Source organism: Seriola dumerili, unplaced genomic scaffold, assembly GCF_002260705.1.
Source record: "Seriola dumerili isolate Sdu_G_001 unplaced genomic scaffold, Sdu_1.0 BDQW01000003.1, whole genome shotgun sequence".
NCBI classification, from domain to species: Eukaryota; Metazoa; Chordata; class Actinopteri; order Carangiformes; family Carangidae; genus Seriola; species Seriola dumerili.
Genome location: NW_019174258.1, coordinates 9,846,278 through 9,872,710, shown reverse-complemented (window position 1 = coordinate 9,872,710; position 26,433 = coordinate 9,846,278). Strand labels below are relative to the sequence as shown.

The window sequence follows — 26,433 nt, the reverse complement described above, 5'->3', positions numbered from 1 at the left end:
TATGGTAAAAGCAGTTTGTAAGAATATTTCTGTCTACCATAATGTTGCCCATGTAAATCAACACATATCACTATCAAAATGTACTAAATTGTGCTTTCAAAATTGCAACAGAAAAAAAAATGAATTGAAAGAAATGGCACACATGAGCATGGAGCATGTTCAGGCAGGCTGTTGGTGACCACAGAATCAAAGAAGTTTATTCAAGTCACATGTCTGTGAAACGGTTGATGGACTGCCACTGAATACAAACTAAAGTTATAGCTACCTAAGGTGCATATAGTGGTATCTAGTGTTTGGCTAAACATGGAAAAATATTTGTTCATTAATCAACCAATGTATTTTTGATATAGTTCTGTAAATTTAATGCACAATTACTCTTTATGTGCTTGAAATAATCATTTGGGGGGAAATAAAATGTAAAAGGGGCATTTACAAAGGACTTTGCAACTATTTTGCAGAAATCATAGACTCCAAGTGTTTGTTGTCACCAGCTAAGAGGCTGTCTACTCTTGCTTTAGAAATATTTTTGCCACCCTCATCAGAACATTGTTCTTCTGCTGAAGTATTCTTCTTCTGTTTATTGCGCTGCATGTTGAAAATATTGAAATTCCTGAAACATTAGCTTTCAGGATACATTGATACTTACTAGAATCTACTACCAGCCTACTTACCCATACAATACTTCTTGAGCCACTGGCTGGCCCACAACCACAAAACATAGTAGATTCACTGGCATGCTGCCATGTTATCAATTAGGCAAACATTGGGCTGTTTTCTTGCAAATGTTAAATACTTTTCTTAATAATCAAACCAAATTTGTTTCATGGAAAAGCATATTTTTGTTTCCATAGTCTTTTGTGATGTTTATTGTCTGAGGCACAATGCAGTGACAAGTAATAAATGCCTTCATTCACATGTTGAAATGTTCATATATCCAATGTATCCTAACCTTTCACAACTTTAACTGTGTATATATAGGTCCCATAAGCTCCTTTGATATCAATATCTTTGTGTTAGACTCGTATTTCATTTTCCGCCCCTCCTCTTTAGAGCTGAATGGTGAGGCTAAATCATCTAAAGCATTATAGCATTTTAGCTTGAGTTGCTATATTGCTCCATAGCTCTTAGGGTCACATGCTCAGTAATTTTTGCAATGCTCAGTGTTTTTATACCTTTGAAATTTCCTTTAGCAAAAACCTCTTCTATACACACACCATGGCTGTGGCTCTTACCTTTCTTTGCGCTCATCGGTGATGTGCTTTCAGTGGGCCTATGTGCTGTTCAAATGCAAACTTGCGTATGTATAAGTACATCTTATGAATTGTAATTTGAAAACTTTAAATTTTCAATCAAAAATCAAACCAGAATCTCAAATATTAATCTTTTTCATCTAAATGCTCTGGATATTTTTTGCTTTTGCTAAAAGATGACAGATGTGGCCTTGTGAGAGACAGACATTAAAATCCTGTTTCAAACCCTAGCCAGTTTTGATTTGCTTAATTTTTTTGTCACTCTGTTTGCAGTGCTTCTTTTGAAGACCTTGAAGAATGCAAAAAGAGAGGACACAGTGGTGTGCAGCAATGAGCTGGAATGCTATCATAGCCACATCATTTGATATAGCCTAACACAATAATTAAATATCGCAGAGGATGAAGTCACATTCTGCACTGTATGTACTCAACCAGGGAATTTTAATCCCCTCAATCTAAAAGCTTTAGTTTAATTTCACACTAATGAACCACTGTATTTGAACATCACACTGGGCAGCATGAGAGTTGCTGTACTGTGTTCCAGCAAAAGCACTGCGGGAATTGGTGGTCTTATCTGTCTCATGCTATGTACATCCTCAGTAGTGCTAAACAACTTCAAGACCATGCATGATCTCCATAGTGCCGGACTTTGAATTACCCATTGTCAATTAAAAGGCATAGTAGCATTTAGGCAGAGACTTTATATAGTAGCACAATACTCGCACATATTATGATATAGCATGAGAACAACTTTACCTTATCCACAGTAGAGGGAATAGTGCAAGACTTTAGGCACTAAACTACATGTTTTGTGTCCTTCTACATACAGCAATGGCCCTATTATCTGTCAGTGGAACATATGAACATGTTACATATGTTATTGTTACAAAATTCTGTTGTCCAAAATGTTACAAGTAAATTATAATTAAAAATGTAATGGTCTCTTAAGTGTACCGTACCATAAGTGCATATTATAAATATATTACAGTAATACTTTCATGTGGTTAGTGGATATAATGCATAAAAAAGGAAGAACACTACAGGAAGCCTAAGGAATAGTCATCTGAACACTTGATCACAGGTCTGCTCAAGATACAAATATTTTGCAAAATATCACATCAATGATGATTTATTCACCAGTCTTGTTGATGAATAGATGAACCTTTTTCAAAAATGTTTATTGCTGTTGAAACAGGAATTTTACTGAATTATCTCCATTCATTAACAGTAACAGAACTTTCAAAATTCTGATTATTATAGGGATTTCTTCGTAGAACGAGCAGGCCAAATTACTGATAAAACTGCAAGAATGCTAGATACACATCATGGAAAAGTTTACTTAAGTGTTTTTAATATGAAGAGGATTCCTTTCACAATTAACTTTAAATCAACTTTCACTTTTCAACTTGGGAATGCAAGCATAGTCCATTTAGAATACTAGTTAATTTACCCGTGAGTTGACGCCAATCTGCAGTATGCATGTCTTTTTTTTTTTTTTTTTTATAAAATGGTTTTGTAAATATAAGAGATTGCCATAATGGTCTGAAGCCGAATGAAAATAAAATACACGTGTACTATATATAGATGCATGTGAACACACTCATACTGTCATACAGTATTTCTGCATATACAGCAGTCTGATAACCTCCCATTTTCTTGTGAGATTGTGTAATAGATATTGTGTAATTCCATTGTCAATGTACTGTGTAAATCACTGCTGTCAAGGCCCCATTAACCTTAATTTGCCTTTAATGTGGAACAAGACCTCACCCTGTTGTACAAACATTCATGAGCTAATTTAGAGAAGCTAAAATACATTTACAGACACAGTACATGTGACGTGGGTGTGCACTGCATTCAGAAAGTATTCAGACCTCTTCACTTTTTTCACATTTTGTTATGTTGCAGCTAGGGATGTGTACGAGTACTCGTTGATGTCATGTGCACGTATTGTTTTTGGCTACAATAGTTCAACTCAGTTGGTGTTATGTGCACCATGGCAGCCGTGACTAGCAAATGTGATGTCTGGAAATACTTTGATAAAAAAGACGATAATAACGTGTAGTGCAAGATATGTGGCGTTAAACTTGCATATCATTTTCTTCTACAGTAGGCTTGGTCGGGAAAGTCTGTGTCCGACTGGAAACACAAGCTTAACATTGGTTCCGTATGTGTTTCCAGTCGAACATGGACCTTCTGTATTTGGTTTTTTTTTTGGTAATCGAGTACTCGTTCATAAGGTAATGAGAGTACTTGAATATTGAAATTACTGAAAATGCCCATCCCTAGTTGCAGCCTTATGCTAAAAGTATTTCAATTAAGTTTTTCCCTCATCAATCTACACTCAATTTTTTGCAAATGTATTAAAAAGGAAAAACTGATAAATCGCCTTGACATTACTATTCAGACCCTTTGCTATGACATTTGAAATTTAGTTTGGGTTCCCCCCATTTCTTTTGATCATCTTTTAGATGTTTTTACACCTTGATTGGAGTCTTCCTTAGGTGAATTATATTGATTGGACATGATTTGGAAAGGCACACACCTTTTTATATAAGGTCTCACAGCTGACAATGCAGAACAGAACAAAAACCAAGCCAAGGTCAAAGGTTGCAATATTTATATTTATATTTTCAATATCATTATCAAAGATCCTCTATACAGAAGATACCGCATTACAGGCAGCACCAATGGCATGAAATGGGACACAGTTCTGGTCTCCTAAGTGGGCGTTATCCCTCAACCCCTCCCTCAAGTGAAGGCAACTGGCATGAAATGTGACAGCAGCTAATATTAAAATCTATCCCTGTATAGACTTACCACTCTGCATCCTTTGGGAAAGAAAAAACAGATCCATTTTTCTTGTTATTACAGCCTGTTGCTGCACAAATCTCGGGCACTAACTGACACTAACTGATGGATTACTTGTCCCTGCCAAAAGAATACAACAATACAACATGCATACAGTTCAAATTTGCGCCTATTTTTCCCGCTGTTTTTTTTATAATCTACTTACAACATCTGATCAGCCCAGTACAAAGTCATGTCAGTTTAATAGGCTAATAATCTGTTTTGGCAATTGTTAATCAATGAAACAAGTTTTATTTAAGTTTTAAAGTTTAATCCATGGTTTAATGTATAAGTAAGTCAATCCAAAAATAACTTTGGTCCATCTAAACATCTGGTTATCGGTTGGCAAACGATTTTGGCAGTTGACAGATTTCGCGAGAGTATGGCACTGAGACAGAGGCAGGGCTCCAATAATGTTAATTTTCTCCGGATCTGTCCGTCTAAAAGAATTCCTTTTGATGTCAGAATGTTCTGAAGACGTGTGGCTTGTGAAAACTGGGTCAAATATTTATTTTGGTGACTATGGAGCGAAAGAATATGTGATAATCTGTGATCTCTTCGTCATGAATACACTCAGACCTGCTCCCGGTCTCCTAAAGGGGCGGGGAGGTGGAGAAATCCACGTGATACAGATACAGGAAATAAACGGAAATGAAGCGTCTTGGTTACTCTAATGTCTCTGTCATTATCTCTCCAGCCACTTCGGGTCAAAGCCACTCATTCTAACATCTGGGAAGATTAATAAAAAGTGATCTTAAAATCATGTAAACGTAGGCTTTAATACACTTGTACACACTCCTAAAGACTTGGTACTCTCGCCTTTTCTGCAAAAAAAAAAAAACATGTACGATGGGATGTAACATTAATTTAGGAAAACTTTTCAAGAAGCTGGGTGTGCTTGGGAGGTAAAAGAGATAATATTCACTTGTTTGAATAGCTGCAAAATCAGGTCGCCACCTCCTTCTGCAAGCAGAAAATCCAGTGTGTTCATATTCTTCTTTGGCAATTTCGGGTGGCTCTGCCTGATGCACGGATTACGATACAGCGCCACTACATTGCAGTAGTGGTGTATAGCTGCAATTGCAGTTACAAACGTCAAATCCACTGAGTACCGATTTCACAGAGAAATACAAGTGTCGTCATGTATCCCATTTTTACCTCTGCCAAGTAGGTTATGTCTTCACCCATGTCTATTTGTAAGCAGGATTGCGCAAAAAGTACTAAATCGATAATAGCTATAATAATAATAATAATTGGCGCCTGAAAAGTTAAGAGTTGTAAGCAGCAAGCTGTAACATGATTTTTGTTTACCCTCCTTCGGAGCGACAGAGAGAGTGAATGGGAGAAAGAGTCAGAGATAGACCTTCACTTAGTTATTTAATGTTCAGTATTTTTTATTATTTATGTTAATTCAATGTTTTCTGATCATACAAATGAATTGTCCATTTAAGACAAGTTACAAAATGTTTGTGTAGCTATCAATTATAGTTCTCAAATTGGAATTGGCCAAAATGTGACGTCAGTCTTGAAAATAAAATTGGTGCATCTCTTATTTTGACGTAAAAAATCAGACATATTTTACAGTGTTGAGTTTGTACAGTTTGATAGAGATCCAGATAATAATCCAGATCTGGTGGAAGAAGATGTTAGGCCTTGGCGGAGGTATGTGCTCTGATATTTCAGTGTCTTATTTCCCATGAGAAAACAGAAACAGAAAAAGAAAGGACATCTTTCTTATTACAATTATAGGGTTACATATTTCAGTGACCGTGCAACATTATGTATGTCAGACATGACCGATGAGTATATGGTGGTGATATGGCTGGACACACACACACACACACACACACACACACACGTACACACACACACACACACACACACACACACAGACAAGAAAAATTGGTTTGCAGGTCAAACTATTACAACACAACAGGGATTTTCCTTCAGCAAAAGCCCTTGGAGTGTTGCCCATTCCTGGTGTGGCCTCTGTTGTCAGTGCTTCCCAAAGATAACAAAGAAAGTGTTAAATGAGGACGACCATCATGGAATATGTTTCCCTTTTAATTCCTGGCAATTGCATGTGAGGAATACTTAATCCCTGCTTCTGCAGCATCAAAGGGCCTCTCTTATTGATGTCTCACATACTAGCCTCTGGAGGAATTTTATCCTCTGTAACAACAACGCAGTAATGGAGTAATGCAGTAATGGGTGCATTTACAAATATGAATCACAGTTAAAACAACACTAACTATGACACCTGGCACCAGATGGCCTGTCAGCAGCCAGGTCTTTATGGTAGCCTGGAAAATGACCATCATCAGGCTGATCTGAAGCTGCCACCCATTTCTGTTACAGCAGTTCTGCATGATATCCACTTAAGGTTTTGTTTAGCTGAGCAAACAGCTCTCTACTGTGCTGGTAGCAGTTGTTGAGATTTCTCTTTGAATGGCAGTACTGGTAGTAAGCTGGCTGGCATACTAAAGGATAATTATGGTTTTGTTATTGGTGGTGGTGGTGGTGGTGGTGGAAGGGGCCCTGCTGCTCCACAGTTACAGGATGGAGCAGGTCCAGTTATGAAACCTGAAAAGGGGATGTGGCTGGCTACACCAGCTGGAAACAATGGTCTCTCTGACTGTAGTGCATTCTTTCCACCCTGTTTATTTCCAAGTTATGTATCTTTTGGGAAAAAAATCTATCAAAAAGAAACATAACGTTGCATGTAGCTCATCTTTTGATGTGCATGGTTGTACACTCTAGTATATGTTTTATATATAAAAGATTTAACACAAACAAAAGTATCATGGTACTGATTTGGATAAAAAAAAATCTACAATAATTTTAAATAAAAAATAAAAAACACAATTGCCACAACATGTATAGTTCAGAATTTATAATGTGCGAATGTTGAACTTTTCATTGTTTGACTTGTCAATAAAGGAACTGTTTAATTAAAGATACATTTTCAAATGCAACAGTCCGAAGGTCCAGGGGTTTACAATAAGACCTGTTGGGTGCTCTTTAAAGTTGTAATACTTAAGATTTCAGTCCTGATTGATTTGGTGAAGCCTGTGGTTACCATGGTAACAACAGCTGCATTTAATACTACAGCTGAAACTGCTTGAGAAGCTATTTTGCCAGAAATAAAACTCAAAAGCAACTGGTTTATCTGTTCCATCCACCATGGAAATGGCGGGCTCAGTTTACTAACAATGAACAATTACAGAATGTAAATACATTGAATGGCTATGTTGGAAAAATATAATGCTGGCCATAAAGAGTTTGAAAATTGGATTTGATTTCATGAAAATCATAAGTATTAAGTAACTTTAAAGACTACTGACTTAAACATACAAACAATTAAACAAACAATAGTCCTAAAAGTAAAGACCTTTTACTAGTCAGGGTTGTATCTGTCTGAGAAGAGAGAATTCACCTTGAAATTGTCATTGTTGGTTGTTACTGTGCAAGCTCCTTTGCTACCAAATAATGTTAAAGGATGTTGCGATAAGGATGACTTGAGTGACTGATAGACAGTGTTTTTTCCTTTGTGAGTGTGCAGGTGTTTTCAAATCCAAATGGCAAGGAAATGGCTTAGCCTAATTCAATCGATGCTATTTCAATACTGTATTTGCCCCATGGCTGATATGTTTAAATCTAAATTCTGCGTATCTTTAAATAAAAAAAAAACCCTCTTTGGACTGCTGTTTGTGTCATGCAGTGAAATTGATGGCTTCACTTGAGGTGGTGCGACTCTGCTTCAGTTTGTGGAAGTAAATGTGAAACACTTGAGCAATAACAGCCAGCTTCCGAGCACGTGGTGCTCTCGCTTGCACTTCCTGTATTTATTATAGGCAGTGGCATTTGAAGCTTAAATCAGCTCTGAGATAGCATCCTGTTAATATTGTTAGGTTTCAGCAGCTCCTTCTGGTGACTGCGGCTAATTCAATACCAGTAGACAGTACTGGGAGGAGAGAAGGGGGAGATGGGAAAGAACAGCAGGCTTAATCTAATCTGCCCAGTGCATTGCTGTACATACATCAGTCATCTGTTTATGGGAAGACTGTATATGGGCAAGCTACTGCATGTTTAGGTATATAGCGTACCACCAACCCAATTCTGAACAGTATAGAATTTGACCCATGTAGAGGCAGAAAATAACACAGGGTAATTTATTCTGGTAAAGTCATTGATTAAGTCATGGTATATATTAAAAGTTTGTCTGTTAACACACACACATTTGAGTCATTTACCCTGGATGAAACATAAATATCTCAGTAAATTATCAAATGGCTTTCTTTTCCAGTCTGAAAACAATGCAGAATTGCTCATAGATTACAAACTTTTATTGTTGTCTAGAAAGATATGCCAAATGTAGCAAAAACACTTTTATAGTTGGAATGTGCTTCAACATCGTAAAGACCAACATTTTTTCAAAAGCAGCCCACACCCTTAATGACTAGTTTTTTTTTCCATTTTTCTTTGTATTCAATGGTTTTGCTAACAAGAACAGCACATCTTCAACTGACCAGAACTGAAACCAGACAAAAATAACATTGCTAAAAATAAGGGATTTACCCTGAGATTCATTCCTCAAAAAGGCATTAAACCTAAAAAGTTTTGTCCAGTAAAACACCTTAATGTCACACTGTAGAACTTTAAAAGCACTTAAATCATATTGACATAAAAATTATTTTAACTGACCAAATAACGCAGACAGACGAGAGAACAAGAGAATGCAAGAGAGAATATTCATATAGAACTGAAACTGCGATTAACTTTATTTGGTAATTATCAAATGTAATTCTGTGTATTTCTGTGGTTTTTCATCGGAGCATAGGTGTGAAAGTACACTGCAAACTGTACCAACCAGAGATTAAGCTGTCTCATTTGAATGGGTTCAACATGGACTGAGTGTTTGTTCAGTATATGTGCATCGACTGTATGAAAGGACTACTAAAAAACCAAAAGGCATATTTGATTTGCTTTTTTTGCTTTGAATGCTTAGAGGAAGCAAGTCAGCTCTACAGCCGATGTCAAAGAGCCTGGTTCCTTTGGTCTAGCTGACCTTTACCCACATTGCCTTTAACCCTGGCTCTGCAGCATGAGCTGAGAAATGTGGTTCTTTCTTTTCTTTAACAGAGGTCACTCTTTGTCTCGTTTTTGTCCAAGCTCATTGAATGCCAACACAAAGACTGCCATAAAAGCAGAGTGATTTGCTTCGGAAAGAGACCTGCCTGTTTGCTATCCATGAAAAGGCTTTGAATTGGGTGTAGGTTTGGTAAAGATCTGACTAGATGTTTAGATAAGATTGGTTTATTACCAATTAGGTGATTACTCAGCATAAAAAGATGGATTGATCATTTACAGGCAGCATTCAACCAGATAATTTCCTTAATATATCAGTTTCAATTGGACCTTTCCATGCTAACTTGAAATTAAAATCTCCTGCCCTTCAATCAGATTTAGGATGGAGGAAAACTCAAATTAGGTCATGATAAATAATGACCCTTCAAACTGAAAGTCAACACTTCAATCTTATAGTCATTGCTGCATTTCAAATCTCATATGCTAAATACAGAGTCAAAACAATAGAGAATGTATCACTGTCCAAACACTAAAGGCCTGCACTGTCTGTAACTGCTAGACAGACCTCCAAAAGCTTCCTGTTTGGCAACTGGTATTGTCTGGTGCTTTTTAGGCTGCAGATACCTACTCCCTCCTTGTTTCTTGGAGAGGCTAAACCTGTCATTCTCTTGTTTAACAGACTGTTTGTCCAGCTTGTGAGCACACTAGGGTTACCTACTTAGCACAGTGTAAATATCAATTATAACGCTGTAGATGTAGATTAGATTATTGGTACAGTAAAACCAGATGAAACTAATGGATGTACTGGGCAGATTTTTTCTTATCTTTTTCTTTGGCTAAAGGTTGTTTTATTTCTAGTAGTGTGATATTTGTATTATGATTCATTTACAGCATGACATGTTTTATATTTTCATGTCTTTGTTGTATGTACCATGATGAATGTAAATAGAAAGAGCATACATAAAATATTTACTTGAGCCTTAATTGCTTCCAGTAATCAGGGTATTGGTGACAACCTTGACAACCTGATTGTTGTTGGACACACTGCAATACCACCACAGAAATTAATGCATGAGCTTAGCATGAACAAGGATGCCAAAATTTTAAAGAAACTCACAGATTGTCACTTTTGATGACTCAAGTGATCTACAGTCTGTAGAAATACTAAGAAAGGTAGCTTTGCTGAAATTTCTTAGTTTCCTCCAGTGAGTTAATGAAAACCCAACCAGCATGGTTTCCATGCTTATCATAGCCAGGTTGTCCTTTTCCTGAAGCTGTCTACAAAAAAGACACACACACACACACACACACACACACACAGAGCTCCAAGTCTCTCTTTCACTTCACCTCTTTGACGCGAGGGCCTTTACGTTCCTGCGTTTCAGCAGCAGGCATCCAGTGACGTTGGTTGGTTTTTGTATGTCTCCTGTTCCAGGATTCAGTGACGCCAGTTTACAAGGCTGCTGTGATTCCCTCAATAGCCAAGCTTTCATAGTGAAAGACCTGGCAGTCAATGCAGCACAGTTTCAGCTATTCATCCCCGCTCACTGAGAAACTCGGCTCTATTGAAGCGTACATCCCTGTCTGTTCTCCCAGCTAAGCGCTACAACACAACCACTGGTCTGATTGGACTACATTTTTGCTATGGTTGAAGCATAAAAAGCCCCATCAGGGCCAGAGGCTTTAACATCTGGTAAATGAGAGTTCTTGCAGTGTCAAACAGCTGCCTAAAGACTAGACAAACCCTTTAAATGCTGAAGTCTCTGGGTCATCTAACCTTGATCATCAATTTAAGAACATTTATTAACCTTTTCACTTCCTCCCATTGTTGTATTCAGTCATTGATGAAAAGTGGAGCAGGGTAGCTTAGAGACATATTGGCTTTGGTCCTTGGTTGCACTTAAACTTGTTTCCTGGTCACATTCAGTATTGTCACTTACTGGTTGATCAGTGCTAAAGAGGTTCCTTTTTTTGCTTCTTTGTACAGTTTCTTTCTTACTGTAGACATGACATGGTTCTGTGTTCCAATATCGTGACATGATATGGTAGGCGTTTGTATTGCCAATTCATCTCAGTTTTAGAATCATTACAACCCTAATTGAAAGTAGTTCTCTTGAGATCCACTGTGAGTGTGATAACAGCTCCCTTGTCACCTCTTAGGACTGTTTCTCTTGTGGTTTTGACTGCTTCATGTGTCAAAGCTAAACTGTCCTTCAGTGCGCCCAATTGGATTCCATTTGCATTTCTCTGGTTTTTCATTAACTCAAAGGTTCTCTTGTTTGTGTTTAGCTTTCAAGTGTTGCCACTCCCTTGTTTCATATGCTGGACTATTAAATGAGTACTTTTACCTTAATTGAACATTCCCATGCATTTGATCATAAAACGTTTATATGGCTTACATATTCATTACAGCTTTGTTTGCCATTTATGATGACATTTATAGTAACATGTTTAAGAATGCACATCAGTGCTGCATACAGGTAGGCAGTAGTTCACAGGTTAATGATATAGACATGGCATTTAGTAGATTCCCCCAGTGTAAACAGCCAGTAAACATGTACTCAGAGTCCTCCTCTAACAGTCCAGCTGGTTCTTATTGATGCAAAAGGAGGACATGATCCCCCACTACCACTATGTGCTTTGTTTTACCTCTCAGCTCCTCCTCTTGCTTTTACTGCCCTCAGACTGCTAGCGGTGTGTTATCTGAGGCAGGGGAGAGCTGGCTGGATGCTGTTCTGTCCAGAAGCAGCAGTGAAAGGGAAAGTTAAAAGTGGTTGTAAACTACTATCAGGCCACTCATCACATTGCTTGCTGTGGCAATGCATTTTACCACTACAAGACTGAAGCCTTGTGGATGGCTCTTCACTTACACACAATGCAACAGGTGTGTGTGTCCTGTGCTTTTTTTTGCTCAACTTTCCTCTTTGCTGTGCACATTTATGGCACATAGCATCTGTCACAGTTGCTATGTGAGGGACAAACATGCATACACACACACACTGCACACTGTGACTGCAGTATTAGCGACTGGAGGAAATGAGGTTTCTATTGACAGTGGTGCGAAGTTCACATTGTTTCTATTGAGCTTCAAGCCGGCGTCTCCTCCTCTTTCCCAAATGAATATATAGAGCTCTCATTAGCTAGAACTGGGCAGTTGCATGCAGATTGCCCCCTCTGTACTTTTTGAACTATTTAATTTTCAATCTCAACATTTCCAGAAGAATTACAAGAGAATGTATTTATCAACCTCATGCAGCCCCTACCTCAGCTCCATTGTCCCTGCCTTTCTCCTCAGACTGTGGTGTCTCTGACTTGTACAATGTGATTACCAGGTCTTCTTGCAGCCCAGCCAAAGATCACTAATTGTTTGAAGAGATAAGGACAGTCTATATCCATTGTATATCCACACTGTGTTTTTACAGAGCCTTCCTGGCATCTTCTCTCAGACCCATGAGTGTAAATACAACACGGTCCCTCACACACAGAGGTATTGTTGATAGACAGAAATTAATGATAAATGGCTCATGTTGCAACATTTGTTTTATGTTTACAGTTCGTTTTTGGCCCTAAAGGTAAAAATGATGGGAACTCTGTTGGCGAGGTTATATTTGACTAGTTTACTTACTATAATGGATACAGTAATGGAGTTGTGGATAGCATAAATTCACACACAAGTCCACCTCGCTTTGGTTTGTGTGCCTTTTGTTACTGTAACCTCGGCTTTGGATCCGTCTTGTGTTTAAGTTCAGTTGAGGGGAGAATAATAGTGCTTTGTGTGGTTTGTTGCTTTATAGAAGTTCATCCCACAACACTATATTGTTCAGTGAATGGCACCAAAACAACTGCTCTCAGTAGCAGCGTGGCCCTTCATTATGGCTGCTTCTATGAAAGTTGTGACCAAAATGAGCCAGGACCCTGAGGTAAACAGATATAGGGTTTTCTGGATTGTGGAAATTATGGAGTTCAAGTATGCATAAGCATTTACTCATCAAGGGATCTGGATATTTATGTCTCGCTCTCACAATATTCACAGTGAGTCACATGAAGTGCCTGATCATGGTCTGCCATTTTTCATAAAAGCTCCTTTTAAAATTAGTAAAGACATATTTTTGCCATATATTTTGGAAACTTATTATAATATATTTTCTGTTGATTTTAATGTCTTAGCTTGGGCAGTGCTATCTTTGTTTGGTGTTAATATACCACTAAACTTTTGTTACAATTTTTTTTTCCCTGTCTTATTTTTCCTTTTCTTTCCCTCTACTCTTCTAGGTGCCTCCCAAGGAGTGGAGCTACCAACCTCACCGATCTGTTTTATCTTGAATCCTGGTGGGATCACTGATGATCTTTGTTGCTGCCCTCACCAACTCCTGTTTTGCTCCCGCTCTTCCTCCTTATCCCTCTCCTCCCCTTTCTTAAACTCCCCTCCCCTCCTCGCCTGTGTCTCCCAGCCCCGGGCTTATTACTCAAACCCACTGAAGGGAGCAACACAGTAGCTGGCAAAGGATGAAGCGGGTCTGCCTGCCAACACCAGACAGACGATAGAAGACACAAAAGGACCAGCGAAGGGGAGAGAAACAGAGAGGTCGACTAGTGGAGAGAGCTACAACGAAGCTGTGAGAGAAGCAACAACAACATTCAAGATGCCACACCGCAGGAAAAACACAAGTTTCACTTGAGCGTCATGAGCTAGCAAGGGGCCCCTAACAGATCTAGAACTGTGGACTTCTTCTGAACAAACGTTTGCCTCACACACACAGAAAAAGTTGTGGAGACACACACTCCTGCTCGCTGGGGCTCCTTATTAACACCTGGTATGCCTCTCTAAGAAGTGTTAGCCATGCCAGCCAAGGGGAAGTACCTGTTGAACGACCAGGAGCTAAAAAATGAGGCATTGTACCGTAAATTCTCCTGCATCAGCCAGTATCAGCCGCTGGTGCTCCTGCTGGGCCTGTCCATGCTCTCCTGTGGAATCCTCCTTATCCTCTTCTTTGCCCTTCAACTGGTGAGTCTTCATGTCCACATGTTTGTTTGTAATTGTGAGAAATGTACGCACTGTTTGAAATTTCACATTGGTCATTGGGTACTTTAGGTTATTCAGCAGACGCACTGGAAAAAAAAAAAAAGTCTGAGAATAACAGGATTTCACACTTGTCACTTTACTGTGTTTGGAGTCTTTTCTGTCCTTTGCTGACCTCTTAAATGTGACCAGTTTTATTACACAAACTGTTCAAACATTTTAACTATGTAACTGTGGATCAAAATCTCTGTGTGCTGGTAAATAACATTAACGGATCAGGAAGGAGTTGTGTGTAAATTTTGCGTTGCGTTTGAGTTGTCATGGATGCATTTACTGACATGGAAATGCACTTTGCCTATTTACTTTGTGTCCTTGCAGTACCCATGGTGCAAGGGTTGGAGGAATGGCACAAGCAGATGGTATTTGATACAAGACAAAGTTTTGTTTTTTGTGTGTTTCGAGCACATGGTCACTCAAATGAAACGCATATACAGAGAAATTAGTTATGTGGTTAAATTTTTTAATTCACTAGTGACTACACTGTTGTGCTTCCATCTTGGAGAAAGGCAATTGACTCTGACATTAGTGTTGTGCTTCTTATTGTGGAGTTGAATACGGGTTGATTTGTTGTGCACCATAGAATGGCTTGTAAATTGTAAAACTTGTAAGACTTGGTTTCAGACTGTGCTGTAGTACTAAACATCAGAAATCATTGCTGAAGTTGTGTCAGTGTTGAGTACTGTGCAGCAAATGTTTCATGTAACTTGACTTACACTGTATGGCTACAGTCATGTCTCCTGGAGCTTATAATATTGACAGTCTGTATGTCCACACCAGTCTTGGTAATTATAACCCAGATCATTGTTACATTGAGCAATAATTATCTGTTCTTCTCTCCCAGAGAATGCTGTATTTCTTTTGCAGCTAATTGATGGAAATATTTCAGATAAGTGAATATAAGACGCCATGACATGGTCAGCTTACCTATATCATTACCAATTAAGATGCTCTCGATAAGCAATGGAATAATCGTAAAAATTTGTTTCCGACTGGGAAAATTCACGTAAACATCAACACAAATCAGACCCGGAAACTCAGAGAAAGTTGTGGTACACAACCAAGTTGTGGCGTCATATACGCAGAAACATGGCAGATGAAAAGTAAAGGTTTGGTTAATGGTGAGAAACTTTTGATTAAAGGTGCAAATTCACGTATTGGATATCAATTTTTTGCTAACATTTCATTTGTAATATGGTATTAGGTTCTAACCCTTAGTTGCTGTCCACATACAGTTGCCCTAGATTAGTTAGACAAGTTATTCATTAGCAGTAACGCTGCTGCATGAAACATTTATTAACGCTCTGAGCAATAAAATACAGCACATTTTCTTTCCACTGTCTGGAGCGCATGAACACTACAAAGTCAGAAGAAGGACTTCTCAACTTGGGAAATGGGATGAACATAGTTACAGTGATGTACAGTTGGCTGCGTTATTAGGTACACCTGTACAGTCTAATGTAATACAACTGTATTGCCATAAAGTCTACTTCTATGTCTATAATGTTCAGTTTTTGTGATATTAATGAAATTGTATGTTTTAGTTACATATCTATAATATTCTGAACCCCCATGTGTGTAAGTGTGGGAGGAATAAAATTAGAAACACTTATAAACACTCGTTATATAGTAGTCCAGAACAACGAAGCCATGAAAGTCACCAAATCACCAAAAACTGAATGTGATGTGCTTTGTAAATATAGATGTCATGGCAGGGCCTTTATACTGGATTGCATTAGACTGCGCAGGTGCAGTAGCCTAATGTTTAATGAAGCAGGATGTGATTGGATGCTCAATTTGAATACCAAGATTGGCTGTGAAAATGTGAAAAAATGAAAAACTCTCTCCCTGGACAACGACTGAAATAAAGCACTTAACTCCCCTTCACTAACAGTGCAGCTGCTGAGAAGCGTGAATGAGTGAGTGATTGTGTAACTGTTTGAATGTGAAGGAGGACACTGCTGAAATAGACATGAAAATAGAGAACACATAATTCAGTTGCTTTCCCCGGATTAGATAAAGGGACAAGTTAGGATCGCCTCTATTGAAAAACATCAAGTACATGCTTAATAACGTTCATGATAGTTCTCTGTCAGGAAAGTGATTTCCTTTTCTTCACGGAGGGGTCAGAGGTCACGGTCAGTAGCCCTGCATCTCGTAGTGATTCAGTGTTACTCAAAAATTTTTCAACAGATTGGAGATGCTTGCTGACCTGTGGGTTTGAGCATGGGTCTATTCACCAACAAACAGCTTTCCTACTAAATACACTGCCGTGCTGCAGTTAAAAGCAAATCATCTTTATAGGCTTTGAACAGTAGAAAATGAATCAAGAAAGAAGTAAAACATAAAGTGTAAAGTGTGTAATCATGGTTCTGACAGTGAGGGAAAAGGGCATGTAGTCACTGTATTCTGCTGATCTGCGGCATGCTGTTGATTTTGGCATAATGGCAGGTAGCAGAGCAGTCAGTCAGTCCGGCTGTTCATATGGTGAACTGACAGCTTCTTTCACCGGAGATTATATTACTTTCCCCTGTTGGAAAAACTATCGTTACCTTCCTTCTATTGTGTTGCAGCTGACTCTCTGGAACACCCTGTTTCTCTTGTCTTTGTACTTGTACATAAAGATGTGAATTGTTTCACTCCCTCACATACTGCACATGTATGCATTGATTTAGTCTCATACACATATGAACACACATGCACAATTTTATGTTGTGCAAATTACTCTTTAATTTACATTGTGATACTAAAATTCAAAATTCACTCACACCCTATTATTTATCCCCGGACATACCATCACTCTCTCCTTCTATTCCTCCTTTCCTCTTTCTTTTCAGCTGTCTCTCTCGCACACATAGTTGCCGGGGGTGCAGAGGAGTTAAGAGGGAAATGTTGGGATGGAGCTTGTATAACGCTATTGTTAAATGCAAAGGAGGGGCAGGGTGCCTGTTGGGAGGTGGCTACCGGTGTCAGAAAGTCACTGTCAACTTATATAACTCCTCTCCAATTGTGGCTATCGAATGAAGAGTGATGCTGAGAGGAAAACTGGGTGAGCTGATGTTCGAAGTGCCACTCGTACCACTGGTCTGATTGGATAGAGAAATGATTAAGCAGGATGTTGTTTGGGTTATTTGAATTTATCTGAATATAATGGGTCTATATGTTTGTAAAAGCTGTGGAGGACGATTGTCAAGTATATATGTCTTATAAGATGTCAGTGTCACTCTTTAATTTTTCAGCCATTGTGGCTGTGACCCCTGCCTTTGTTGTCTATAATTGCTTCTAATTGTGATGATCTGGTAGTTGGGACATTCTTCATTGTTGAACTTATTGTATGATAACATAATATACATTTATTTTTCAGTTGTCTGTTTAGTAATAAATAACATGAATACATTGTTTGAAGGTATCGAAACTTGCCCTGGTGACCACACTGCAGCAATATATGGGAGTGCTCTCAGACTTTTGCACCCCACTGTATCTTACAGGATCATTTGTACATGTAGTGTAGAGTAATATAAATATTAATCTGTATCTAAATAGATAAAGCTTTCTATCAGTAAGAACCTGCAGAGATTACATTACATGTAGGACGCCATGCGCTGAACATTTTAGCTGTATCTGTTCATGTGGTTTTAGTTCCTATTCGTATAGAATAATTGTTCTTTTTCCGCCCACAAAAAGGTTTTGTCAAGACTCACAGCTACATAGGGAGTAGAAAGTGCTGTAATTGAGATCTGGCCTTTTCCAATGCTGCCATGGTAACCAGAAAGCTCAACATACAATGCAGAGATGGCCTTCTCTGAGCAGAGATCTATTAACACTGACTTTGTGTGTCTGTCTCACTCTTGAGCACTCTTTTAACCCCTTGTTTTCTCTAATGCTCTCCCTCTGACACCCACTCTCTCTCTCACTTATACCAAGACAATGACACACATGTGCATACATGCATTTACACACACAACACATCAGAGGCGGACTGAAACAATAATTCAGGCTGGAAATTTGGCTCCATCCCACTCTGTTCATGCAAACCACCAGACTGCTAATTTTGTAGGCAAACCCTGTTTCTTGACAGGGTAGGTATAGATTTAGCTACTATGTTCATCTGGGAGAATTACAAAATACAAAAATTCAGGACTAACCACCAACAAATATATTCAAATCTTATCTTTATCATTTATTATACCATTTTAGGAATTGCATGTTATTAAAAGAGGAAATGATCCACACCCTCGGGAAATGTCCCGGTGCTCCCGATGGGCTGTTAGTCACAGCAACACACAGATATTCACACACACTCAGAAACATGTTTCTTCGCATATATGTCTTTTTTTCCTCTTGCTTGCCTCTCACTGTACAGTAACTCAGTCAGGAAGGGGGTGGCCTGGAGCAAGCAGGACATGACGCAGAGACAGATGTGAAATAAAAAAACTCTGTAATCCTACATAAGCCTCAATGCTCAGACTTAATATCAATGTCTCTCAGGAGCATCTTATACTGATTGTAAACCTCATTTTTAACTGTAGATTACCAATTCACCAGTCAGACACACAAACAATGAACTGCTGAATAAATCAAATAAGGAAGTGGACAAAAACATGTGGTCATGTTTAAGGTGGGAGCTTGTAGTGTTGTAAGGCAAATATCCCATAAACTATTTCAGTCAGTGTTGGTGATATTTGAAACAACCCCACCTGACACATTACATAATTTTTCAATTTCTGCACTTCATGCAACAACTGCGTGGTCTCTGTCCCCTTTGCAGGTTCCCTAATGTTTTAAAAACTACTATATAAAAGTGCATATACTAGTAATTGTAATATGACTATAAAATGCCATTGCATGAGTTGTATACACTGCAAATGTATTTAAACTGTTAACTACATTCACAGCAAACAATTTCGTATCACAGTATGACTGTAATAAAATATGTGTTTATTTTTCTCCTTCTCCGTGGCTGCTGGAGCAGAGTGCAAAGGACCACTGTGCCTTTGTGAGTGTGGTAAGCGGCAGCCTGTGTGTGTTCCTGGCCGTGTTTGTGCTGGTGTGTACAGAGATACTCTCACAGCGATGGAGGCGTCTACTGGGCCTGATTGTCTGGGCCACACATCTCACCATGGGCTACACCTTCATCTTCCGCAGCCCCATTATCCTGCCTTGGGACCAGGTAACCTGACTTCCCAGCAGGGTTACTTTTTTTTTTTTTACTTTTACTTTATCCTAGAATCATTGTTCAAGTTACGTTAGATGTCTGACCACACTTTTAGGATACCAGATTTCTCAGAATGAGTGAATGAACACAGCACTTATTAGAATTAGAGTTAAATCCTGGCACCGAAGACTTCTTGAAATAACAAAACCTTTATGTTTCCAGGTGCCTTTCTTTCTCTTCATCATCTTCACTGTGTACACCATGCTGCCATTCCAGTTGTGGTACGCTGTGGTGCTGAGTGTCATCTCCTTCCTGTCCCACATTATGGCCCTCACAGTGCGCCTCACCATTTACAGGACTGAGCACAATCCTCACCTTGCTTACCAGGTGAAATCATTTGCATTAGATATCTATCATTATGTTTAAGAAATACTTAAATGTTTATATATCAGTCTGCAGCTGTTCCCTGTATTGGAGGAGTGTGTTAAAGGCTTCAAGTGAACATAGGTTATTTAAGGTCAATATTGTTATTTCTGTTTTGAGGCTGCTGCTGACCTTTTTGTTGCAATATTTATCATAATTGAATTTATCCCAAAAATTTGGAGAATGTAGAAATCCTCCAACAACAATGAGACTAGACAACGAACATGATCCCAACTGTGGAAGAGAAATAAATAAAACACAAAAAGTGATATTAAACAATAACATTGTATATAAGTCCATACTGTATATTTGTCTAATTTGTATTTGTACTTTCAACATAATACTCAGAAATATGATAGCTCTAACATTGTCTTCTGTGTCTCTTTCTGTAGCTTCTGTCCAATCTAGTGATATTTCTGTGTGGCAGTGTGGTGGGAGCCTTTCATAAGGTCCTGATGGAGAAAACCTTAAGGCAGACCTTCCAAGACACCCTTAGGTGCCTGAGCATGCGGATGAAGCTGGAGATAGAAAAAAGACAACAGGTTAGTGCAATACACTGGCTTTCAAAGACTGGTTCATAGAATAGCTACACTCTTTCTGAAGAACAGACCATTGAAACTGAAAGCCTGGGTTAGTTTCCAAAGTAATTCGAAGTGTGTCCACTTAAAGCGACACTGGTTAAATATGGGATCATTTGTATAATGCTTAAAGGAGCTATTTGTGAGTTTTGCTATTGCTACATAGCCAGTGTTGGCATTAACAGCTATATACTTACCGGTCTAGAGGAAACATTTTGAGTTCAGCATCAAACTTCATTCGTTTACTTGCCAAGAGCTGTCTCCAGCGGGGGAAAGCAACACCAATGTTAACTCTTGTCTCTGTCAAATCTTTTCTTCTACTTAAGTGAGCATGCTAAACAGCTAGCACTAGCCCATCTCGTCACAAGAAACCACGTTCGGTGGCAGAGCAAACTTACAGATAGCCCCATTAAGAATAGTTTAAACATAACATAGGATATAGAAAAATAAACAATTTTGTTGGATTATTATATAAATATTTGTAAAAAAAATTACCTTTTGCTCATTTTCGTCTCTCAACACATTTGGTTGAATAAGGCACACACTACATTCACATGTACCTTCATTAAGAAGTGATCCATTATAGAATCTTGAAGAGCGAAACACCAATGCTTTTATCCAAAGTGTATGCCAAATGAGGGACAACATTACAGTTTCAGTGCAGTAGGAGACCTTGGTGCAAGTACTAAGTACTTCATCTGTTCAATAAGTGCAAGGAGGTGAGGTAAAGAAGTGCACCAAAAGTGCATAGTAAGTGCTAGTTAGGCATTTTAGGGTGTTGGAGGTTAATTAAAAAAATATGATGGCATACCACCATTTTATTGGAGTGAAATGAAAAGTGCAGTGTATATTCTAAGCCAGTCATGATGAGCAGTACAACACCACTATTTTACTTCATCATCTGTATTTTACTAAACTCAACTCTTCACTGAATGGAAACGAACATTACAGGCAAATGATGAAAATGGCTTATCAGTAATTGTTATTGCCATGCCTTATAATTTTATTTTATCTTTAAGCTTTGCCTTTGGCTGGCCTCATGTTGACTCTCCCATGAATGTTTTCATTGCAACTAACAAATCCTTCTCAAATTAGATTTTCCTGTGATGCCTTTTAAATTAGATGCATCTGTGCTGACTTGCTTCGACTTCAGAAGCCATTTTTAAAACAAATGTTTCCCTTCTGTCAAATTGTTATGACTGTTGCTTAGTACGGGACATAAAACAAGCTGACAAGGAAGCTGCTGTGTTGCCTAGCAGGACAGAGAGGAATGATATAATCGTTAACATTTGAACCTCCTGTTGTATTTGAATTGTGACTGAAAAAGGGAGCCTGGTTCACAAAGTTAGTGAAAGAGAACAGGGACATAATAGCATGGTGGGGGTAGCTCCAAAACTGTTCCAAATGGGGAGCCAATGAGAAACTCTCATTGTGTTCCCACATTAATTTCAGCAGGAGCGGTCAGTGTCTCCCCCCGCCCCCCCCGAAATGATTCTTGGCAGAGTGCGAACGACGTCAAAAATGGCATTTAAACTGTGTGACGTTAACACTCCCCTTTGAAACCAGCACTAATTAAATTCTCTGAAATTGACCTCTTCTCCTTTCTGTCACTGCATGTGTGTAGTGACAACAACTAAGTTATCTCATATTCAGAATAGATAACATATGCAGCAGCGCTGTATTATGCAACACATCCTACATATGCACACCATCATCTATACAAAGGCCGCTTTATGAGAGGTGTTCATGTTTCAGTCTCAGTGGTAAACTAAAGGGTCATTTGAACCCTGTAAGAGGTCAGTCAGACTGAATGGGAGCAGTTTAGGCTGCAGCACAGAGACGGACAGAAACACACATACCAAATATACATTGCCTTAGGTGAGTAGTTAACCCTCTTGACCTCTCCCACATGTTGTGTTGTCATAGCCGGAATCAAAAAATGATTAAGTTTTGATTATTTTGTTTTTGGTTTACATACAATAACTTTTGAACTATTTTTTTTTTTTTTTTTTAATTAATCAAAAGGGAAAACTTTGAAAGTTTGGAATCAAAACATATTTATCTCTTTGCAATAACATTCCAAATTAAGTTAAGGTGCAATTTCATTCTTTCGAGTCCTTGAGATGTCTTTATAGCCTGGAGAGTGTTCGGAAAAACTCCAGGGAAATAAAAGGCTTGTGACATCACACTTGGCTTTTACAAAAAGCCACATGGAAAATTCTGACATGTTAGGGCAAAAGGTGCTGTGACCTGAAGAACAAGAAGAAGAAGAAGAAGAAGAAGAAGATGAAAAGTAAGAAATTAATCCAAATGCGTGTTGTAATGCAAAGCACTTGTCAGACCAAAACTGGGCACAAGTCACTTGCCATATAACACCCCTTACATACCATGAAGTGTCGTCGTGGTAGCATCATGCCATTGGGGTCAAGGTATTTTCAGCTCTATTGACTTGCAGAAGAAAATAGAAAGATCCATGAGTAGAGCAAGTCACAGGAGATTCTTCAGGAGTTATTTCTAGTATATTAGATTGAGAAGAATATCTGTGCTCCAAAAGGACAATGACCTTAGTATACAACCAAATGAACACTGGAATGGCTTCGAAACAAGAATGTGAATGTCCTTAGGTTGCCCAGCTGGGGCCCTAATCCAAATCCCTTTCAAAATCTGTGTAATGAATAGACTGTTCACACAAACTCTCCTCATCCCACCTGACCCATTCTAAGCAAATATGTAATGAAGAGTAAGAAAAAAAAGATAAAATACAGACTCACATGGTTGTATACTTGAATATCTGTTAAAATGAGAAATGTATATTTCATATTTCAAGGACAAAACATTAACTTTTGTCAGGAAAAAATCAGTGTAATACATCTGAATTCCACTTTGAAACACTTTGCGACTCTACAAAAAGTGGAAAAGTTTAAAGGTGAATACTGAAGCAGTGTATTTTCACAAATCACAAAGTGCTACTGTATTCATACACACACACAAACATCTCTCTCTCACAGGCAAACACATTGGCACACACACAAACTTTGCTCAGGGTTCATATCTTTAGATTTGTTCTCTCATGCATTCACCTCTATTTACATCCACTTGTGCTCTCCAAAGCACTTTGTGCTGACTGAATTAAGTAAAGAGTGTTTTGTAGATAAATTTACCAAGCCTCTACTCAGCCAGTGTAGTCAGATGATCTAACCTAACCCCTCTGATGGAGGGATTAATCATTTCCTGAAAAGTTGCCTCTTCAGATTCCTGTCTTAATCAAGCCATTGAACTTTGAACACTTCTCAGGCCTCTGGCTATTCTGGCAAATCAACCTCAATGTGTCATTTTGCATGGCATTTAAGTATTACACCATATCTACACTGGCACATTCTAGAATATTCTTCCTTTTCGTCATGTTATTATTTGGCTATGATGGCAGCATGGTCATGGTGTTTGGATTCACTGTATTTGGCACCAGTTCATGTTTAAACCTGTATGGACATGCTGGGTTCTTTATAAACCACACCTGCTCTGAATTCCAATTAACAACTTCAGGGTGTGGGGACAATAGGCTACTGCAATATTATTAGGGCTTGTACAGGTAGAGATTGGTGCTAGTACTGTAGTGTAACTACAACTGCAGCATAGAGGAAGAGATGGGCACAGAAGAAATTAAAAAAAAAAACTCAAATTCCTTCAATATTAAGGTTGAGTGAAAAATGTAAAAGTCCATCACTGGATATTAAAGAATGAGATGTTGATGAGGTGGGTCTGGGAGTCTGAGCCTGTGATCGTGTTTGTGTTTGTGTTTGTGTGTGTGCACTCTGGCTGTTCCCAGGTAGACCTTTTTTCATTTCGGGGCTTTACCACTCATCACTGTACTTCGAGTCCAAACGTCAGATAAGCTTAATTTCCTGGCTCACCTAAATTGCATTTATGTAACTAATTCTGTGTGTGTGTGTGTGTGTGTGTGTGTGTGTGTGTGTGTGTGTGTGTGTGTGTGTGTGTGTGTGTGGTGTATGTGTTTGCAGGAGAACCTGCTGCAGTCTGTGCTGCCAGTCTATATCTCCATGAAGATGAAGCTGGCAATCATGGAGCGCTTGCAAGACTGTAAAGACAAAGCAGAGCAACAGCGACTGGTCAAAGACAATAACTTCCACAGCCTTTATGTCAAGAGGCATGAGAACGTAAGGTACGACTACCAACCACCTTGAAAATAGCCATACATTTTTGGATTTATTGATAATTGATAAAGATCACCACATAAGATAAGATAAGATATTTCTTTATTAGTCCCACAGTGGGGAAATTTGCAGTATTACAGCAGCAAAGTAACAACACAAGAAAGAAAAAACTGTAAAAAGTCAGTACCAAGTATTAAAAAAATGAATAATATAATGATACAATATGTACATCATGGAAGCCTTATTTTGCTGGTCAAACCATGCACTTAGATTGAGATGATTAAACAACCCATCTTATTGATCAGGCATCAAGATCTTTTGGGGGCATTCAGATGTCGCTGTACATACGATTTTTTGTAAAGTATAAATGTACCTATAGAAGTATGTTGACTATCCTGTCTGAGAACAAGTATCTTCAGCCTCAACCTGCTCTGCTTACAGTTGTTAACAGGAGACGGGTTCACTGACTAAATCAAAGACTACATTTTTGAAAACTTGTAAGAAATCACTTGACTTATGACTTCTGAAAAAATAAATCAGTATTTTTATGTTTTAAGCTTGCTATACTTTGATATTTCAAAACTAAAAACAGCTGAATTCTCAAATCAAACTAATTTGATTTCCCGCTCTTGTTTACTTCGTCCCTGTTTTCAATTCTTACTCTGGGAAACTTGTATTGCTACTTTCTCTATGCACATCACTTCATAAAAAACAAACGAGCCATAAAAAGTGCAAACAAAAAGCAGATTTTTCTGACCACATCTCCTAACGCTGGAGATTAGTATGCCTGTTTGTTTTCAGAGCGTTGACCCAGTTACAGATCTTTGTTTCATGAGGGTTTCATTAATTTAGCAAGTGCTGACAGATAGTGGGTCAGCTCAAACTGAACTTTGGCAGATGGCTCATCAGTTTTGTGGGGTTTTTTGTATTTTTTTGTTTTTTGGATAAATGTAGGCAGGATACAGTCTCTGCTTTACCTGAATAAGGGAAATGCATAATACTGCGCAGTAAGACTACGCTGGAAACATACTTTTATTTATATATTATCACATAGAGCAGAAAGACAGAAAATAAATGGACTACTAATATCTACCCTCTGTTTATTAAAGTTCTTTTGTCTGAATTAATCTTTAGACAATAGACTTTTGGTCTATGCTAATTAACAGGTTATTGTGAAGGCATCGGTTGCTGCCATGTTTATTTAAAGCTAGAGTAAGAAGGTGTTGAATGATAGGCTCCATCTTTGACCTATCCCTGTAATTACCTCAGTTGGACCAGTCATTAGCTGTGTTGTCGAGCACCTGGCCGTTTTCAGTCAGGGAGCAGTTTGGGTTAGGTGTAGTATCTTTGTCCCCTCTGCTGGCCAGCTGACTAGCAGTTGTACTCAGACCAGGCTGCTGTGGTAGTGCTAGCAGTTGGCCTAAGCTACATGTGGTGTAGCTTATTACCAGTTAAATTCATGCAGTGGCCTACATGTAGTGCTCTGGGGATAGTTCTGTGACACACATACATCTACGGATATTTGTTGTGTCTCTTGTCTGAGCTTGTTTTGAATATTTATGTATACAGTCAGGGTATACTTGGATTTAGCTCATAGCTCCATTAGTTTGTTGAGAAAATTATGAGGCGACATGGAGTTTACATTACATTTCCTATCATGCTGTAATTTACGTGCACTGCATTCATCACACAATTGTTGACGTGCCCTGAGGATCAGTGCAGTGAGCATGGTGTTCAGGGAGGGTTAGAATTTCAGTTCCTACTGTAGCCAGCCATGCTAAGGCAGGGACTCTGGTTCTGTGTGTGGATTGGGTTTTTGCCAAACTTCCAGCTGTTTTTT

The 26,433-nt window shown here is 38.6% G+C and overlaps 1 protein-coding gene across 3 annotated transcripts in view; it reads left to right on the top strand.

The window, feature by feature from the left end:
• adcy7 (adenylate cyclase 7) overlaps positions 1-26,433 on the top strand; it is a 55,998-nt gene that overhangs the window by 12,523 nt on the left and 17,042 nt on the right. For all 3 annotated transcript variants that reach the window (XM_022740063.1, XM_022740054.1, XM_022740047.1), the window contains exons 2-6: positions 13,461-14,193; positions 19,238-19,435; positions 19,643-19,807; positions 20,236-20,385; positions 24,441-24,601. In XM_022740063.1, coding sequence (XP_022595784.1) covers positions 14,029-14,193; positions 19,238-19,435; positions 19,643-19,807; positions 20,236-20,385; positions 24,441-24,601 — 839 coding nt within the window. In that variant the 5' untranslated portion in view covers positions 13,461-14,028. The remainder of the gene's footprint in view (positions 1-13,460; positions 14,194-19,237; positions 19,436-19,642; positions 19,808-20,235; positions 20,386-24,440; positions 24,602-26,433) is intronic.